At 42.9% G+C, this 17,007-nt stretch overlaps 1 protein-coding gene across 3 annotated transcripts in view; it reads right to left on the reverse strand.

Annotated features, from left to right (window-relative positions):
* Nucleotides 1–5,656: 5,656 nt before the first annotated feature.
* DISP1 (dispatched RND transporter family member 1) overlaps nt 5,657–17,007 on the reverse strand; it is a 211,191-nt gene continuing 199,840 nt past the window's right edge. For 2 of the 3 annotated variants that reach the window (XM_049705587.1, XM_049705577.1), the window contains exons 7-8: nt 16,370–16,467; nt 5,657–10,359 (exon numbers count right to left, since the gene is read on the reverse strand). In XM_049705587.1, coding sequence (XP_049561544.1) covers nt 6,748–10,359; nt 16,370–16,467 — 3,710 coding nt within the window. In that variant the 3' untranslated portion in view covers nt 5,657–6,747. The remainder of the gene's footprint in view (nt 10,360–16,369; nt 16,468–17,007) is intronic. The other variant, XM_004271005.3, reaches the window with a different exon arrangement.

Consider the following 17,007-nt stretch of genomic DNA (forward strand, 5'->3'; position numbering starts at 1 on the left):
AGGGGATGGGTGCAGATAGCAAACCTTGGTATCAGAGAGACTCCCTACTCTAATTACCTGTAACGCCCTTCAAAATGGCCCAAACTGCTTAAAAAGATTGATTAGTCGGAGTCTCCCAAGACCCAAATATGACATCAAAACACAGAATATAAAACCTTCCCTCCATCTCTGACGGGGCTCAAGATGAGTTCTCCCGGCCCAGGGTGGTTTTAAAGAATCAACCCACAGATGAAAAAAAAATCGCAGTTTTTGTTACCAAGACAGGATTTGTGCCTAAATTAGTTTTCTGGATCATAGTGATTCAGAGGAAGGATTGAATTTTGTCTCAAAATGGGCTTTTCTAACCTCTGCTTACTCTCTGATGGCAATGTGTAGATATTTACCAAAGTGCTGTATAATTTGTCGTGATTGGCCGGGAAGTCACTCATCAAAGGAAATTTACTGAACCTACCAATCACACACAGCCTAGGGTCCTTTTCAGGGCAGGGCAAAGAAATTCAAGTTGGGATCTGTGAAAGAATTATTCAGCAATTCAAGATTATTCAGTATCTATCTGTCCTACCTGATATATGCGACTAATAACACATACACTCTTCAGAAAACTGAAGGTAAAGAGATCAAACTGTAGAAAAGAACAAACATGAGTGAACTTCCGTCTGAGTGAGGACGTTGCCAGAGATTTGCATGTTTCTCAAAGCCTTTCCTCAGATCTCTGCAGGAAAGGAAATTGTGCGGGACGGACGATAAAGCTTGTGGCTTTACGCATCTCGTCCTTTAAGGCTACATTGAATTAAGCACTTGCTTGCTGCCAGAACGCAGAGAACTAGGTCACCCCGCAGACCAGAGAGCTTCCCAAGGTAGAACAATGGCTCTCACGGGAGTGGGGAGCCTCCAACAAAGATCACATTTAAGACTATTTAAAAACAGATGCTATTTGATATTCTCAACTAGTATTGAAAACATCTGGTAAAGTTTTGCTTAGAGATACTCCTACGGGACCTGTTTTTTTAAAATCAGTGATATTTGTAAATGATCATGTGATGTTGCAAAGGCAGTAACACTACAGTAGTTTTTTAAACTCTTAGAGGTTGGTTTTCTTAAGCAGGCTGAACGGGCTCTTTGTAATCGTGTTTAGATTATTGACTTATGTAGCAAATCCTTTCCCCTTTAAATAGTGGAAAACTCAATTCCATTTCATTGATCAAAAATGTCCAATTAGTGGATAGAGGTTGAGCAAATTTTACCCTGATTGTTACTTTGTTGCAAATTAAAACCAGCTCTTCTTATAAGAGCCTTACCTGGTTCCAAAGAAAAGTATCTCTTGCTGCAAAGAATCTACCCTTCACTTTTTGGAAGCTGTAGATTACATTACAGAAAATTACATGGAAAAAAATATGATTAGATGGGTAAATGTCACAGTATAGCTATTCCAGTAGATTTGAGGACATCAAATGCAACTCCAGCTTTACCACAATAGTCACAGGGTCAGGAATACCACAGAGTCTTTAATAATAAGCACAAAATCATGAAATGTATCCAATTTTAGGTGTCAGGTGAGAACGGTGGAGGTGTTGACCAGTATTTCAAACGGTGGCTTAAATCCCCTAAGAAGAGGGCAAGTGCTCTACAGAGTTCCTATTAACGAGTTGGGCGACTGACTTACTTCTTACTGAAAATTAAACCTTCTTACTGAAAATTAAAAGTATATGGTTCCCAAGGTTCCCTAAAAGAAAATCCTTGTGGAACGTCCAGGGTTGGAAGAGTCATTTCTTATACTATGACTTCTGAACTCAGAACATCATTGCTTTATTTCCTGCCCCACTCCCAACTTCATACAGCACTCTCGTGCCCCCAATCTCAGTAAGTCAGACTTATGGGCAGCAAACATCCATTAGGCTCTGCTGAGTTAGGAAACCATGTCCTAGTTGGCACTTGTGTTGTCAAGTTCATGTTCTAACTGATGGATTAGGGGAGTTGAAAGAAACTGTGTTGATTTTGGTTACTTAATGAGTTGTTTTTATGTGTGCGTGCTGTGGTTTCAAAAGCCGATGAAAAGAGAAACGACACTTTTTTCCCATGAAAAATCCAAAATTAGGGCAGTTAAAATATTGTTAAGAACAAAAGGCACAAGATTCCACTAATCAACCATGCATATACATTACTTATCTTTTTTTCCTGTATATTTAATGCAAAGATAGGAAACTTCTTAGTGTACGAAATTAAACATTAATGAAAGTGGCTGTTTTATAAAAGAAACACTGTAGATTTAACATAACAACTAGAGATAAACTAAATGCCAGTAAACATTTTGGAAATATCCACCAGGGTATAAAGGGTATTTGAACACGATAGTTCTTCCTGCATTAAAAAAAAAAAATCTCCTCTGGAGATTCAACAAATTTCTATTTTCATGATTATGTCTGAATCTTATGAAAAAAACCCAATGGAGTCTTTGGATTTTTTTTTTTACCATAGGCTTAACTTTTTCTTCTAAAATGACTCTCCTCATTAAAGAGAAAAGACACAGCTGTTTTCAAACTCATTGTTTCCTCATATTTCCTTCAGAATCCGTCCTAACCCCTGGCAGAGAGATGGTTTCCATGTGAGACTATGTGAACGAGGAACACTTCCTAATCTCCTGTAAGACCACATTTGTAAAACTACTCTTCAAATCACCCGTTGCAAAAGTTTTAAAATTGGGAATGATTAAGGCTGGGGCAAAGATTATCGTAATGAAATTTAATATAATAACAGCTTAGCAAACTTTAAAGGACGTTGTTTTAGGAGGATGTGCATTTTATAGCAATTATACGCAAGAAATGAATATTACACAGATGAGGCTGTGTATATTATCTTGCAAGAAAAAAAAAGGAAAAAAATAGGTTTGAATAAACGATTCAAAATTGTTTGAATAGTTTATTTCAAACAATACAGCTCTTCTCTGTGAAAAACTTTGTGCTCTTGGCCTATTACACTTTTCAATCAAGTAGGGATTTAAAAAGTGACCTTGCAGGCTTCCCTTGTGGCGCAGTGGTTGGCAGTCCGCCTGCCGATGCGGGGATGCGGGTTCGTGCCCCGGTCCGGGAAGATCCCGCATGCCGCGGAGCGGCTGGGCCCGTGAGCCATGGCCGCTGAGCCTGCGCGTCCGGAGCCTGTGCTCCGCAACGGGAGAGACCTCGGCACTGAGAGGCCCGCAAAAAAGTGACCTTGCAAGGAAGAAGTCTGGAACAAACTTGGTAACGTGGAATGGAACCTCAGAGGTGTGTTCTGCTGCAGTAACAGAGAGTAAGAACATCCTTTTCATAAGCAAATACCCTTCAAGTTACAAATATTTCACAGTGAAAGGACTCTTTTCCCCTACTACAATTTAGCCTCTTCTCTGCTTTGCAGTCCCTCTAGGACAATGGATGAAATGTCTTTGTGAAACAGAGCTAGAAATAGTGATCCTTTGCTGCCCAGCAATGAGGAATAATATTTTTAAAAAAGCTTTCTAGTCCCAGGTAACAAATTCTCTAGAAAATTCCTGCATGAAAAATACAGTCAAATTCAAGTCCAAAGTCAGTAGATGAAATCAGTGTGGAAAGGTTCCCGCCACAGTCAAGGTTGAGGGTAATTAAGCAGAAGGGGTGGGGGGTGGGAGGGAAGACAGGGTCCCCTGGCATTCTGGAACCAGAGCAGGTGCAGAGCAGGTCAGGAGCAGCACAGGACTGAGGCCCAAGGGAGAAGACAAAGGACTTCTCTCCTCCTCCTGGGTCCCTTTCACTCCAGTTTTTATTTTCTAAATGAAATGACAGCTCACCTGAAAGTCTTTCAGGTTGGACTCTCTGGAAAGAAGTTTGCTTCTCCTTTGCCCTTCAATTCAATCTGTGTCCATGCTCAGTAAAAAAAAAATAAATAAAAAGCAAAAAACAAAATATAAAACAAACAAATTTTGGGTCACTACATTTTCACTGGCCAACTTTATGTTTACACATTTCAGAAGAAAAACAAAGAATCTAGTGTTGGGGATTGTGAGTCCTATTTTCAAGTGTTCCCTTCTCTTCCTTGGATTTTTTCTAACAGAATTAAGTGCACCACAGGGAGGTCAGCTCGGTGCTTTGTGACCACCTAGAGGGGTGGGATAGGGAGGGTGGGAGGGAGATGCAAGAGGGAGGAGATAAGGAGATACATGTATACGTATAGCTGGTTCACTTTGTTATACAGCAGAAACTAACACACCACTGTAAAGCAATTATACTCCAATAAATCCATTTTAAAAAAAAAAAGAAGGGCTTCCCTGGTGGCGCAGTGGTTGAGAGTCCGCCTGCCGATGCAGGGGATGTGGGTTCGTGCCCTGGTCCGGGAGGATCCCGCATGCCGCGCAGCGGCTGGGTCCGTGAGCCATGGCCGCTGGGCCTGCGCGTCCAGAGCCTGTGCTCCGCAACGGGAGAGGCCACAACAGTGAGAGGCCTGCGTGCCACAAAAAAAAAAAAAAAAAAAAGAATTCAGTGCCCTAGGGATGCACATATGATCCCGAACGTCGGGGTTACAAAGGAACTGGTCCGAAGAGGCAGCTTAGCAGCAGTATGTGTGGGAGAGACCTAGTGGGTTGAGTTTCCTTGAAGCTGCATGAGAGGCAGCTATAAGGCTTGAGCCAAAAGTTATTTCCATCTCTAAGTGAACTACCAGAAGTACCATCCTGTCTCCCTGGGGCTGGTCCTCCTTCCTGTGTTGTACTGGAGTCTTGTTTTGGGTACCACACTTGGGCAGGGAGTTTGATAACCTTATTTATCCAGAGACCATAATTGCTCAGTCAGTGTTTGAAATGCTTAAAACCTGGTCATGAGAAGAACAGTTGAGTGAACTGGGGATGTTAGTGGGAGGACATGATTACTGTTTTCAAATCGCTTTAGGGATGTCATCTGGCAGAGAGATGAAAGATGTGTGTTTTCACTTCAGAGAACAGAATGAGGGCCAAACAGTGTAGAAGAACTACAGGACAACAGAGTTGAGTTCAACCAGGGTAGTCAGGTAGTAAGTTTCTTGTCACTGAAGTATTCAAGCAAAAGCTGGAAAGCTACTTAACGGAAATGTGGTTTGGTGCAGGTGGGTTGGAGTCAATGAATCACAAGACCCCTTCCAACTTTTTTTAAAAATATTTATTTTATTTATTATTATTTCTTTTTGGCTGCGTTGGGTGTTTGTTGCTGTGCGCGGCTTTCTCTAGTTGCGGCGAGCGGGGGCTACTCTTTGTTGCGGTGCGCGGGCTTCTCATTGCGGTGGCTTCTCTTGTTGCAGAGCTCGGGCTCTAGGCGCATGGGCTTCAGTAGTTGTGGCTCGCAGGCTCTAGAGCACAGGCTCAGTAGTTGCGGTGCACGGGCTTAGTTGCTCCGCGGCATGTGGGATCTTCCCCCACCAGGGCTTGAACCTGTGTCCCCTGCATTGGCAGGCGGATTCTTAACCACTGCACCACCAGGGAAGCCCACCCTCCCAACTCTTGACAGTTGTTTTCAGGTCCTGAATAACACGCAGATCTAAGTTGGAAAACCATCCTTAGAAAATAACTTTTGGAAAGAACGTTGTATTTAGAAATATTCCCTCCAATATTCTTCAGAGGACCAAACTTCCCAGAAGGAAGAAGAATGCAGTGGAACTCTCCCTGTCTGGGGCAGGAATGCACACAGTATCAGATGACACCCTGTAAGGAGGCTATGTCATCTGAAGAATTACCCAGAAAGTGTGCTCCAACAGCTCAAGGAGCTTGAGCTAATACAAGACGTATGAGTGTCATTTAAGATGCTGGCTGCAGGCTCAGCATTTCCAGGTGTTAGTTGCCCAGTAAAATCATCCGTGCACATCCTGAGACACTTGAACCCAGGAGAAAGCAGCCGTCTGAACACATCCCCTGAGGGGCAGAGATGGAAACAAACCTGCATAGAACAAGTTCCTCTATTTTGACTGCTTCAGGGGGCTGGGGCTCATCTGACCTGGGGCTCTCTTGGTCAAGACGCAACTTATCTTAAGAAATGTAGCACAATTTCAGGTAAACACCTCTCTTCATCTGTGCTTTCCCTTCTGTGACACTAACATCACTGTCGCCTGACACAAGATGGTGCCCATGATTCCTGGGTGAATAGATGTAACCATGGAACAACTATACATTTTGGCTAATGTGGACAAAAGATACCAATTTAGATATAAATGGGTCATTGGCTTCATGTAAAGTCTACCTGTGCAGACAGGTGGAATGCACTATTTAAATGCTTGGCGATTCATTTCTGAACGAAGCCTCACTAAAAATAGAAATTTTAATGTTGTTTAGTTACTGGAGCCCAACTGAAGTAGCTCTCTTAAAATCAGTGTTTGTTTGGAGCCATCAAAAGTCCTTATTACTGACAAACAAAGGCACCAGAATAAGGGCATCAGGTAAATACAACTGCCAGGGAGAAATGAAAGTTCTAGATAGTTCAAGCTCTAAATCTCTGACTCACTGCTGTGAGAGGGTGGAGAGAAAGAGACAATAACTTTTCAAGCTGGGTATAAATGTAAAAAAACAACTGTACTTTTTGAAAATATAAAATCCCAAGTGGCTAACGCTTATTAGATAAGTGAGTTTGTTGACTGTTCATATGGAATCTGAAAATATCTCATGGTTTTTGACAAAGTTAAACATGCTTGTTCCTGTAGTTTTGGACTCCCTTTCTAAACTTCTGGATTTTACTTCCATTTCAAAGGAACAATTGAGGCATTGGTTTAATACAATATTTATTAAAGTGTTTTTATTAACAAACTTTCGCCAGAAAGTTCCGAGTGTGTTAATACAGCAGGCACATTGGCTTCAATGTTTGGTATTTGACAGTCCACAGAACTGCACTTAACTCTCACAATCCTGCCACGATTTTGTGGATTGTTTGGGCAGGACCTATAATCAGCCTCCCCCATTAAATGGTTAAAGATGAATTGGGGTTCATTCTGACTCAAGTGTTCTGAGTTTACGATGACATCAGTCTGTGACAGGCCTGGCTCCACTTGCCTTTCTGCCTTGTCAGTCGGACTCACTGAACTGGAGTCCTTGTTTGCGGCCCCTCCACTGCCCTCCACGTTCCCGATGTCTCTGTTTTTACAGAGTCCCCTTTGGTGCGTCTCAGGAGCACAGCATGCTTTGTGTGAAGCTCCAGCGCTTCTGCAGACCAATGACGACATCTCTGCCATCTTTGGAAGTTGCTCTTCTAGGCTCTGAAGACTGTGTACGCTGGTCTTACCGAGTTTTTCTTGGGCCTGAATGTGCTGACCCGGGTGGTGGAAAAAACTCCTGGGCAGAGAATTCTGCATTCCAGGAGGTTTCACTCTGCCCTGTAGGCAGGGACAGTGGTGGATGTGTGGGATGGGATGCACGAAGCCCTCGGGGGCTTGGTGTGCAGCCTTCAGAGGGGCCAGGCCGTTCTGGACGTGCATGAAGCTGCTGGCAGTCGGAGCGCACTGGTGGCACAAGCAGTCACCCATCTGCTGGCAAGACGGCAGGCCATATTTCAAAGGTTGGTAGGCATTTGGGCAGCTACATCTCTGATTCAGAGAGAAGAAGTGACACATGGTGTGCTGTTCAAGACAGGGCTGCAACAAGGCAGAGCTGGCTTCATTTTTGGTGCTTTGGTTGAGTTCGCTGTTGTAAGCTGTGTGTACAGGCATCCCTAACTTCTTTGCCTGGCTGCTGAAAAATTCAGAGCAGATGTGGGTCTCTTCATAAGTGGTCTTCTCGGAGGCCATACAGCTGTGGGCTGCCAGAGGTTCTAATTCGTAAAACTCATGCTCCATTTCAGCTTTTTGGCCCCTGGGATCTAAGTGATAAGCATTCACAGTGTGTGTCTTGCTTTGTCCCTTGTCACCAGGACTTGTCGACAAGGTGTGGGAGAAGGCACTGCACTGGAGTTTTTTGGGTAAAGGAATCTGACCGCAGGTGCCCTGCGGCCCAAGGCACCGGCACATGCACTGAAAAAAGAAGGTGGCAAAAGCCCAGCTGATACACATGATGAGCATCATGAAGGTGCCCAGCTGGGTGTAAGCCAGAACCGTGGAGGGCATCATCATGGCCCCAGCCACGAAGGTGGTGAGCGCGGCCATGGCGATGGCAGAGCCCATGCGGCTCAGAGAGAAGATCACCTTCCCTTCTCGGTCGGCGTCCGGGGCCAAGCGGTAAGCAACCCCATAATGGACGGCAAAGTCTACAGACAGGCCGACCGCAACCGAAATAGTGACCGACTCCAAAACGTTTAGCTCCCAGCCCAGCAGGACGAGAGAACCAACGGTGACAAATATAGTTCCGGCGATCGAAATGATGGCATAAAGGCTTATGATGATGTTCCAAGTTGTAAGCAGCATCACGCTAAAGGCCACGGCCACCGAGAGCCCCATGGCGATGAGGGTGCCATCGGAGAGGCTGTCCTGGAGGTCATAGAACTCCAGATTGCTGACAAACCAGCCGTGGCCGAGGCCCTCGGGTGCAGAACTCAGCTCGTTGGAAATCCACGAGTCCACCTCTTTATAAAACTGATGCATCTTTTCATAAGCCAGTGTGAAGAGGTAGGTGCTTTGGAACTCTAGCACGACTGCCCTGATGGTATCATCGATATCAAACCTCGGCCCCGGGGTTTTGCTATCCAAATGGTAGCCCGTACTCCTCTCTAGCTCCATGATGGCTCTCTTAATGCACAGTTCAAAAATCTCTTGCTTATAGGGGAAGCTCCAGTGGCTGCAGCACGGGTACAGGGTAGGCTCATCGCAGTCCTGGTTTTCCATCCACTGCTTGAAGGTCTCGATGAAGCAGCTGGTGAAGTCCTGTTCGTCGGTCTGGTGAAAGAATGTCTGATTTCTCAGTTTTTGACAGAACTGCAAAATCCAGACCTGGGAAGCTGGGCTGGCGATGTTAAAGCCGCTGTCTAAGGTCAGCTTCCCTTTGCTCTTAGGGTTTAGGGGGTTGCCATTGTCTTCTGGGGACACACCCCAGATGACCGTGATGGGCATGTGGAGCTCCTCTCCGTGGTGGACGCGCTCGAACATGAAAAGCTTTTTGTACTCGGCGTCGTAACGTTCAAAAGGGTGGGACGACCTGAACACCTGGAACTCGGACAGCTCCAAAGAGGGCAGCTTCATCTTTGGGTTTATGCAGACGATGTAGGCCCCGCCCACAGTTAAGGCCAGGAACCAGACCAGCCATAGGTAGCGAAACTTAATGACGATGCACGGCAATACTTTTTCAAAGAAAATTCGAGACGCTTCCGAAATGGCAAAAAGGACTTTGTGGCACTTCTGACAGGCCACTGTCCAGCAGCTTTTGTTATCGTATATTTGCTGCTGGGGTTTCTTGAAGCAGCTGAAGATATTGAGAAGATACCGCTCGTGCAGGACAACCACGGCCGGAAGCCAGGTGACCATCAGAACGTAATTCACCAGTATAGCTGTCCCCGCGTATACCCCAAAGCATCTGATGGCTGTGATATTGCTCACATAGTTAGCGTAAAAGGCAGCCGCTGTGGTAAAACTGGTGACGAACATGGAGAGGGCGGCGTGTTGCAGCGTGATGCTCACTGTCTCTGAGGTTTCCGCGTGAGGCTTGTCAAATTTGGTGTAGTTCCAGACATCACACAGGACAAAAGCGTCATCCGCTCCAATGCCCACCAAAATAATGAGCGCGGTGAGGTTCATAAAAGGGAAAAATTCAAAGTTAAACACCACGCGGTAGAGAAAATAGGACACAATCAAGGAACTGATGATGGCGAACATGGTCATCAGAGTGATAAACATGGACTTGGTGTAGACACACATGACCGAAAGGACGATCACGATGGCGATGGCAGGATACACAGTATCCATCAGAAGATAATCCTGAAACAAACTGTGTTTGATCCCAAACTCAATCCCGGTGACGGTGGTGACGCCGTCAGAAGCGTTCCAGTTTTCGAAGTTGTCCAAGTAAATGTTCATCATACTCTCCCCTTTCTCTGTGGGCGAGAAGAGCATGCTGTACTTCAAAGCGGGTGTGTAGTCGGCTGTCTTTGGGGCCATAAAGTCTTTATCCACCAAGTAGTGGAGGATCTGGTACACAGCGTTGTACTTGGTACATTTCCGTGGCACGTTGGTGCACTTGAGCTGGTCCTTCCTCCGGGCCGCCATGTCCCAGCAGTCTGGCTCCAGGGTGCCGTTCTGATAGTGTTTGGCGCAGGTCCGAAGTAGCTTCAAGGTATGAGAAACGTCTCGCTCGACGATTTTCTGGCAGGATGATCTGTTGTTCAGAATAGCGATGTAGTTCCCCAGCGTCCAGCTGGGGCAGCAGGAAGCAGCCGTGGTCCTCTGGCAGAGATCACCAAACCGGGGATGAGATCTGATCTGCAGAGACAGAGACACGCGGAAGAACTGACGTTTAAAATCAGTTCACAGAAAGGTCTGAATGACGGTGGCCTTGAGGGACAGGAAAGTTACAGAAGTTATAGAATCATCCTCTGAATTAGGTACCAGTTTGAACACAAGGTGAGTTTTCCCCCCAAATCTGCTCTCTTCTGCTGCAGAAGGCTCACTAGGTTACTTCATTTTGAACAACGAACTCCTATTTGGGGATGACATACAAGTGTGAAACAATTTCAATCAATGCCAGTTTGGTTTCAAAAAGGAGGTAAAATTAACACCTCTTTAGTAAACAAGCCTTTTCAAAGTCACTTTAAAAAGCAATAAAGTGGATAGGCTGTGAAGCTTATGTATGTATACCTATGGGATTAATTAAGAGAACAATTGCCCAATTGATATATAAAATGAATTTGTGGCTTTGCCTAAAATTTCTGGTAATCAGCGTGAAATTTTTGGTGACAAAGGTACTATATTTCAATCAACTTGGAGGCAAAGATGATAGTCTCTAGATAACTGTCAGACTCAAAAAAGTGATTCTGGTAATATCAGAAGCAGTGATGCCAAAGACGCATGAAAAACCTGGAATAAAATTGTTTCCTGATACATGAGTAGAGGGGGAAAATGTTTCTAAATTAAAATTATATGTGTGTATATATATATATATATATATATACATACATATACATATATATGATTTTAAATAAACATACACAAGTAATAAAATACTTCAATAGGAATTTAATTATTTCTTCCACATCTTTCAAAGTTTATTCAAGTTGGCTAACTCCCCCTTTTGGGGAATGTTCTGTTTTGGTAAACAGGGCTCTGCTGCATATTAGTAAGGATAACAATTCTGGATAGTATTTCATTTAGAACACTATTCCTGGAGAAGGCTTTCCTTCTTACGGCTGTTCTTGTTATAGAAAATTGAAATTTGTTCCAATGTCAAAGCTGGCACTGCTAAGATTAGAGTGAAGCCTGCACAATCCCATCATCTTAAAAATCTGTAAGTTACAAATGGCCCCTCTTCCCTGAGGGTGAGAATAAGAAATACCCCCCTGCTCTTGAGCCTGTCCAGAGACTTCTCCGGAAGTGCCAGGGCTAAAGACGACCCACTCCTATCACTTTCCCTCATCTCTATTTACCAAAGGTTGTTCCAGGGAAGAAACTCCAAAGTTCAAGAAGGGCATGAGTATTCTTTTTTTTCTAATAAGATTAAAACCACCCTTTCCCTTTTATTAAAGTTGGCTTTATCAATCATGCGTTGAAATATTTTCTCAAAGTAGAAGAGAAGCTGGCACAATTCACCTCTTTAGAACTTAGACTTATCCAAGAACCAAGTTACTTGTAACTTGGCTATGAAGACACGTTACTGGGACTTATTCTGCAGGGGCAAGGTGTAGATGAAAGGAGATTGGCCACGTATTGTGAATTGCCGAAGTTGGGTGACCTGCACATAGGGATTCATTCTACTATTGCCTCTGTTTGAAAATTTCCATAATAAGAAGTTGGGTGTTAAAAAAAAAAAAAAAAAGTTGGGTGTTATTTTTTTTAAGATACTCTATTGGGAGTAAAGAAAAATGAGTCAAAGGGTTATTATACAAGTGTACTAAAATAATGTTGATCTTAACAAAGGCTTAATTTTTAAACTCATTTTTAAAGAGCGATAATTACTTGACATTTCATAAAATAGGATAATTAATATTTAATTGTTTCTAGGTTAAAATATTCACATGTGCTAACTCAGGGGAAACTGAACCACCTAATAAATAATAGGAAACCCTGGAATAGCATCTCTCAGATAACCAGGTTTACCCCACAAAGGAATAACAGGCAAGTCCCTGGGGTCAGCCTGGTGAACTGAAAGAAAGGTAACGCAACCCCAATGTCTGACAGTTTTCAGATGGAAGAAAATGAACTGTATCCATTACGAAACCCACTATCAGCTAGAAGGACCATATTTGTACTTGCTCAAATAACCAAAAGCCAAAGATAAAGGAAATAGGGTTGCCAGCTAAAACTGGAAACGAAAGCACAGAATTCTGTCCTTGAATAACCCTTTCAAAGAATTGCAGGGGTTTTTTATGTGTGTATCTGACCAAAGATTTAAAAGTTGGACATGACAAACACAGACCAAATACTACTTTGATGGCTGCTATCAAAAATAAATGCTAATGAGCCTCTGGAGGGCCAGTCCTCACATTCAAAGGTGATGGCTGATGTACAACCTTTGGAAAACAGTTTCTGAGGACTCTTGTAGAGGGTAAGAAATAAGGACAGAGAGAAGACATTTATCCTGAGTTGGATGCCAGTGCCCTGAATCTAAAGGAATGGAGCTCAAGGATTGTCTAGGCTTTCAGGGAGTATGTCCCCATCCATCCATCCATCCATCCATCCATCCAGAAGGAAAAATATTTATTGAGCACCTATCAAGACAAATAAGGCAAAGTGGTCCTGCCCTCAAGTGGCTCACAGTGAGGCAGGGAAATCAGACAAGAAAACAAACCGTTACAATTCAACATGAGAAGCAGCATATTATGTGTAAGGGTCTATGTGAACCTGTGGACAGAGTGCCAAGGTCTGTAAGTGCGATGGGATAACGGCACAACTTAGTCATCTGGGACTGAGATAACTCAACACAGAGTCATATTTTATATTGTGGGGTTTGAAGCGCTTGACAAGCAGATGTATCTTTATGCAGAAGGCAGCTGCATCTTTGCCATATTCTTGGGAAAGGGGATCGACAGGAATGATTTTAAAATCTTTGAAGTTTATAAAAATAAGGATGGAGTTAACGAGAGCAATTTCTTGCAACTCTTATGAGGAATGCCCTTTTCATTCTAGGCATTCACAAACAGGAATTTTAGGGATCATTTTGCTTATGTGGTGATAACACGTCTTTGCACACTTCCCTAGTTAGATAGTAGCAGGGGTGGAGTTGGCTTCAAATAAGAGTAAAGGAAGAGGAGAGAAAAAGAAGAAACCAGCAGGGTTTTAAATGATACCTTAACTTTCAAAACTAATGGCCAAGTTGGAGATATGTTAAGAAGCTAAGGGAAGAAAAAAGGGAAGAAAATTAAGCCCTTAATACCAGGTTCAATCAACTGCTAGACACTCCTTTCCCACGTGACCAAGTTCCTCATGTACTAAAAGTTGAAGGGAGCCTAGAGAGGAAGAAGAAAGCAAGGGCTCCACAGCTCTCTTTAAAACAAGCATCAGGAAACACATTTCTGGGGTCCTCAAAGCATGTGAGGGGGACATTCCAGCTGTCCACAAAAGCTACCCGAGTAAAATGGGTCTTAGTCACCAAATCCCTTCTACAAGCTGATTCCTCTGAGCTCCAACATCTACACTATGCAAAGACTAAGAAATAGGGTAAAGGGCTTCCAGCAGAGTTAAGATTAGAGACACACACACTTCTTTGTTACTAATGACTCTCTGCCAGTGTGTCCCGTAGGAATGTCAAAGTGCAGAAAAAAGTAGTGAAGGAGATCAGGGGAGTCAACTGAGGCTCCTTTTGAAAGAGTCTAAAAAAAAACCCAAGCACTTCTGTGAGGAGGTAGACGAGCATCAGAAACAGAAGCTCTTCACTCTGGAAACCAGCGCCCATCTGAACTATGAGTGTAAGTGGCATGTAATTTAAATGGGATCTGGAATTTGAACTCAACGTATTATCAACACAGGCAGGCGGCCACTGGAAGACCTGGTCTCGTGACATTACACTGATTACCAGATGCTTTCTGGAGTCAACCCACCAACAATTAAGCTCTTCTGCTCTGTACCATTTGGTGTGTGTCCCATTCAACTTGATAGTTGTTAATAACTAAGTGGTTAGGTACAATAGCTAGGATTTGAGGGGGGAAAAGAGGGAAAGACTGCCAAGTAGCCTCAGGACACATTTTGCTCAAACCGCCATAACAAATAAAAATCCTCAAAGGGTCTTGAGCTGGGAGACTCAGAAAAGTACAGTAATAATCTGAAATCTGAACTGTTGACCAATAGTTATTATTTAAGATATCACTGAATACATTATCTCTATGAGAAACATATGTTATTCTGGGTTCATAGCAGAGTTTGAGACTAGAATCCAAGGGCATTTGCAACTGGCAAAAAAGTATTTCATTTAAAAAGTTAAAATTACAACCATGCTCCTTGAGGTAGTATTTGGGGGCCTTGATTCTGTTTATTCATTTATTGGTGTGGACCTACAATTGGCTTGACCATTCATTCAGATGTACGTGTCTTGGGTCTGTTCCTCAAATTTTCACAAGAGGATCACAAATTGTTACGTTCTTGCCAGGGATTACAGACTTGAACTCACAGCTATCCAATCCTTATTATGAGCCCAGTAGGAAAAGAAACTCAGACAAGCAGATATCTATTCTTTTCGATAGCCTAAATTTTGCAAATGCATCAAAACAGGTAACTAGTGGGAACCTGCTGTATAGCACAGGGAGCTCAGCTTGGTGCTCTGTGATGACCTAGATGGTGGGGGAGAGGGGGAGGGAGGTCCCAGAGGGAGGGGATACATGTATACATATAGCTGATTCACTTCATTGTACAGCAGAAACTAACACAACATTGTAGAGCAATTTTACTCCAATAAAAAAAAAAATGGTGTTATTCCAAGGTCACAGGTCCATTGTGAGAGAAGTAAAGTACCCAGCATAAAGCCTTGCACATAGCAAGTGCTCTACATACACACTAATTTAGAGTTAACTTTCTATATGAGAAGGGTTGTAACCCACAACAAGAAGTATGTTCATAGCTTCTAAATAACCTACTGATAGCTGTAGAACAGAAGAAAATATGACAAATAAAAATTGACCACTGATGAAGAAACTTTGGGTTGTTTATAGATAGTTTGTGACTTTGGTCTATTTGGAGCTGCACAGAGACAAGATGTCACTCACAGAAAATCCCGATATCCTAATCAATGCAAAAGTTATTTTCAAAATATATAAAGAGGCTTTCAGAGTGAAGAATAAAGTCAGGAGATCTGGGACCAACCAACTAGGTGACCTGGGTAAGTCACTCAGTTCTCAGAACGTACTTAGATCAGCACAATGAGATGCTGGTCTGTGGGTTATCTCAAAGAGTCCTTTCTACCTCCTGTTCCATTAAGAAACCCTGTTGATAGAACAGGTCATTGCACTGGATTGTCAGTCTAGCTCTCAGCAGGGCATGTGATTAGATTTTCAACTGACCAGTGATTTTACATTTTAGAATTATGCTAAGAACACGAGTTCCTTTTCTACCTGGTTACTGTGCTTGGGCAAGGCCATTAGTGACATCAGACAGCAGTTTCTACTTGGAGAAACTACCTCTGAACACAAGAAATTGACAGCTCTTCCAAGCTCGGTAGGTGACTTTACACTTTCTGGTGCTGTCTTCTTGCATCTTTCCGTCTTGTAAAGCAGCAAGGTGTTTAGAGTTCAGAACAATCTGGATTGGATTACTTTGGCCATTTCCATAGATACTGTATTTATGCCCTTTGCTGTCCCCTTTCCTAGCCTGTGCCCTAAATTTTCCTTTGAGGTCATCGGCCCAAAGGACCCATTGATTGCCAGAAAGGTGAGCATTTCATTGCATAATTAAGATGCTGACAATCGCCTCAGGGGGAAAATGGAGTGAACAATGAAACTAGATTAGGAAGATAAAATACAACAAAAGAAGAAGAAAAAAAAGGCTTAACTATTATCCTGAAAGGAAATAAGCTGTGAAATAATACAAAAGACTATCATGGACAAAAACATGAGTGGGAAAGAAAAAGAGTTCTTTATTAAGGAAGATGGTTTGTTTTAAAGGTGGGGAAGCAGAGACACTTTGATCCTGGGATCCGAAAGAATGCGAAGCCACTCTGCTGGTGTTTACTCCTCGGTAGGTAAGCCACTTGAGTGCTTTCATCTGATCAGGCACCAGGGTCAGCAGTAAAAGGAGTTTCAAAAGTATAACCTTATTTGTGCTAAACATATTTCAGTTTTACTTTACATACCCTTGAATTATCTACATTGCACATTGATTTAATTGCAGGTAAATTCCACAATGTCTCCCCTCCAGCTGAAGTAAATACTACTCTGGAATATCGGTCACCTGGTGATAGGAGAAAAAAGAAAAAGGGTTATAAATTATTCATTTATTTCAGAAGACTCCGCGTTCAGAAATAATTCAAACTGGGAAACCACCTGGGAATTCATTAGCAGTAGGGAATCCTGTCTTTCATTAAACTCCAGGAGAAAAGGTAAAAAAAATTTAAAGAGTAACGCTATAATATTGCTTTAGCTCAAAGCCTTTGTCTACTCACTATATCTTAAAAATCGTAGAAGTTATGTAACATATCTAGTTCTGATCAGACTGTAATTGGGAAGAGCAACCCATAGGAACTTTCAGCAGAAAATCAACTGAACGCCTCCCTCTTCATTTCACAACACATCACCCCAATGGTATATAAAATCAAAGAATGGTGCACCAGGGAGTATCAAGAATGGATTATAAGGATGTTCTCTTTGGCAGCTAACTAGAGAGCAAAGACGGCAAGTGATCAGCTTAAAAGCACTAAAAACAGTCAACTAAACACAGAACGCTGGCCAGGATCACAGATATACTCCTCATTCTGCTTGAGTGTTCAGAGTT

The sequence above is a fragment of the Orcinus orca genome, chromosome 1, assembly GCF_937001465.1.
Source record: "Orcinus orca chromosome 1, mOrcOrc1.1, whole genome shotgun sequence".
In the NCBI taxonomy this organism is placed as follows: domain Eukaryota; kingdom Metazoa; phylum Chordata; class Mammalia; order Artiodactyla; family Delphinidae; genus Orcinus; species Orcinus orca.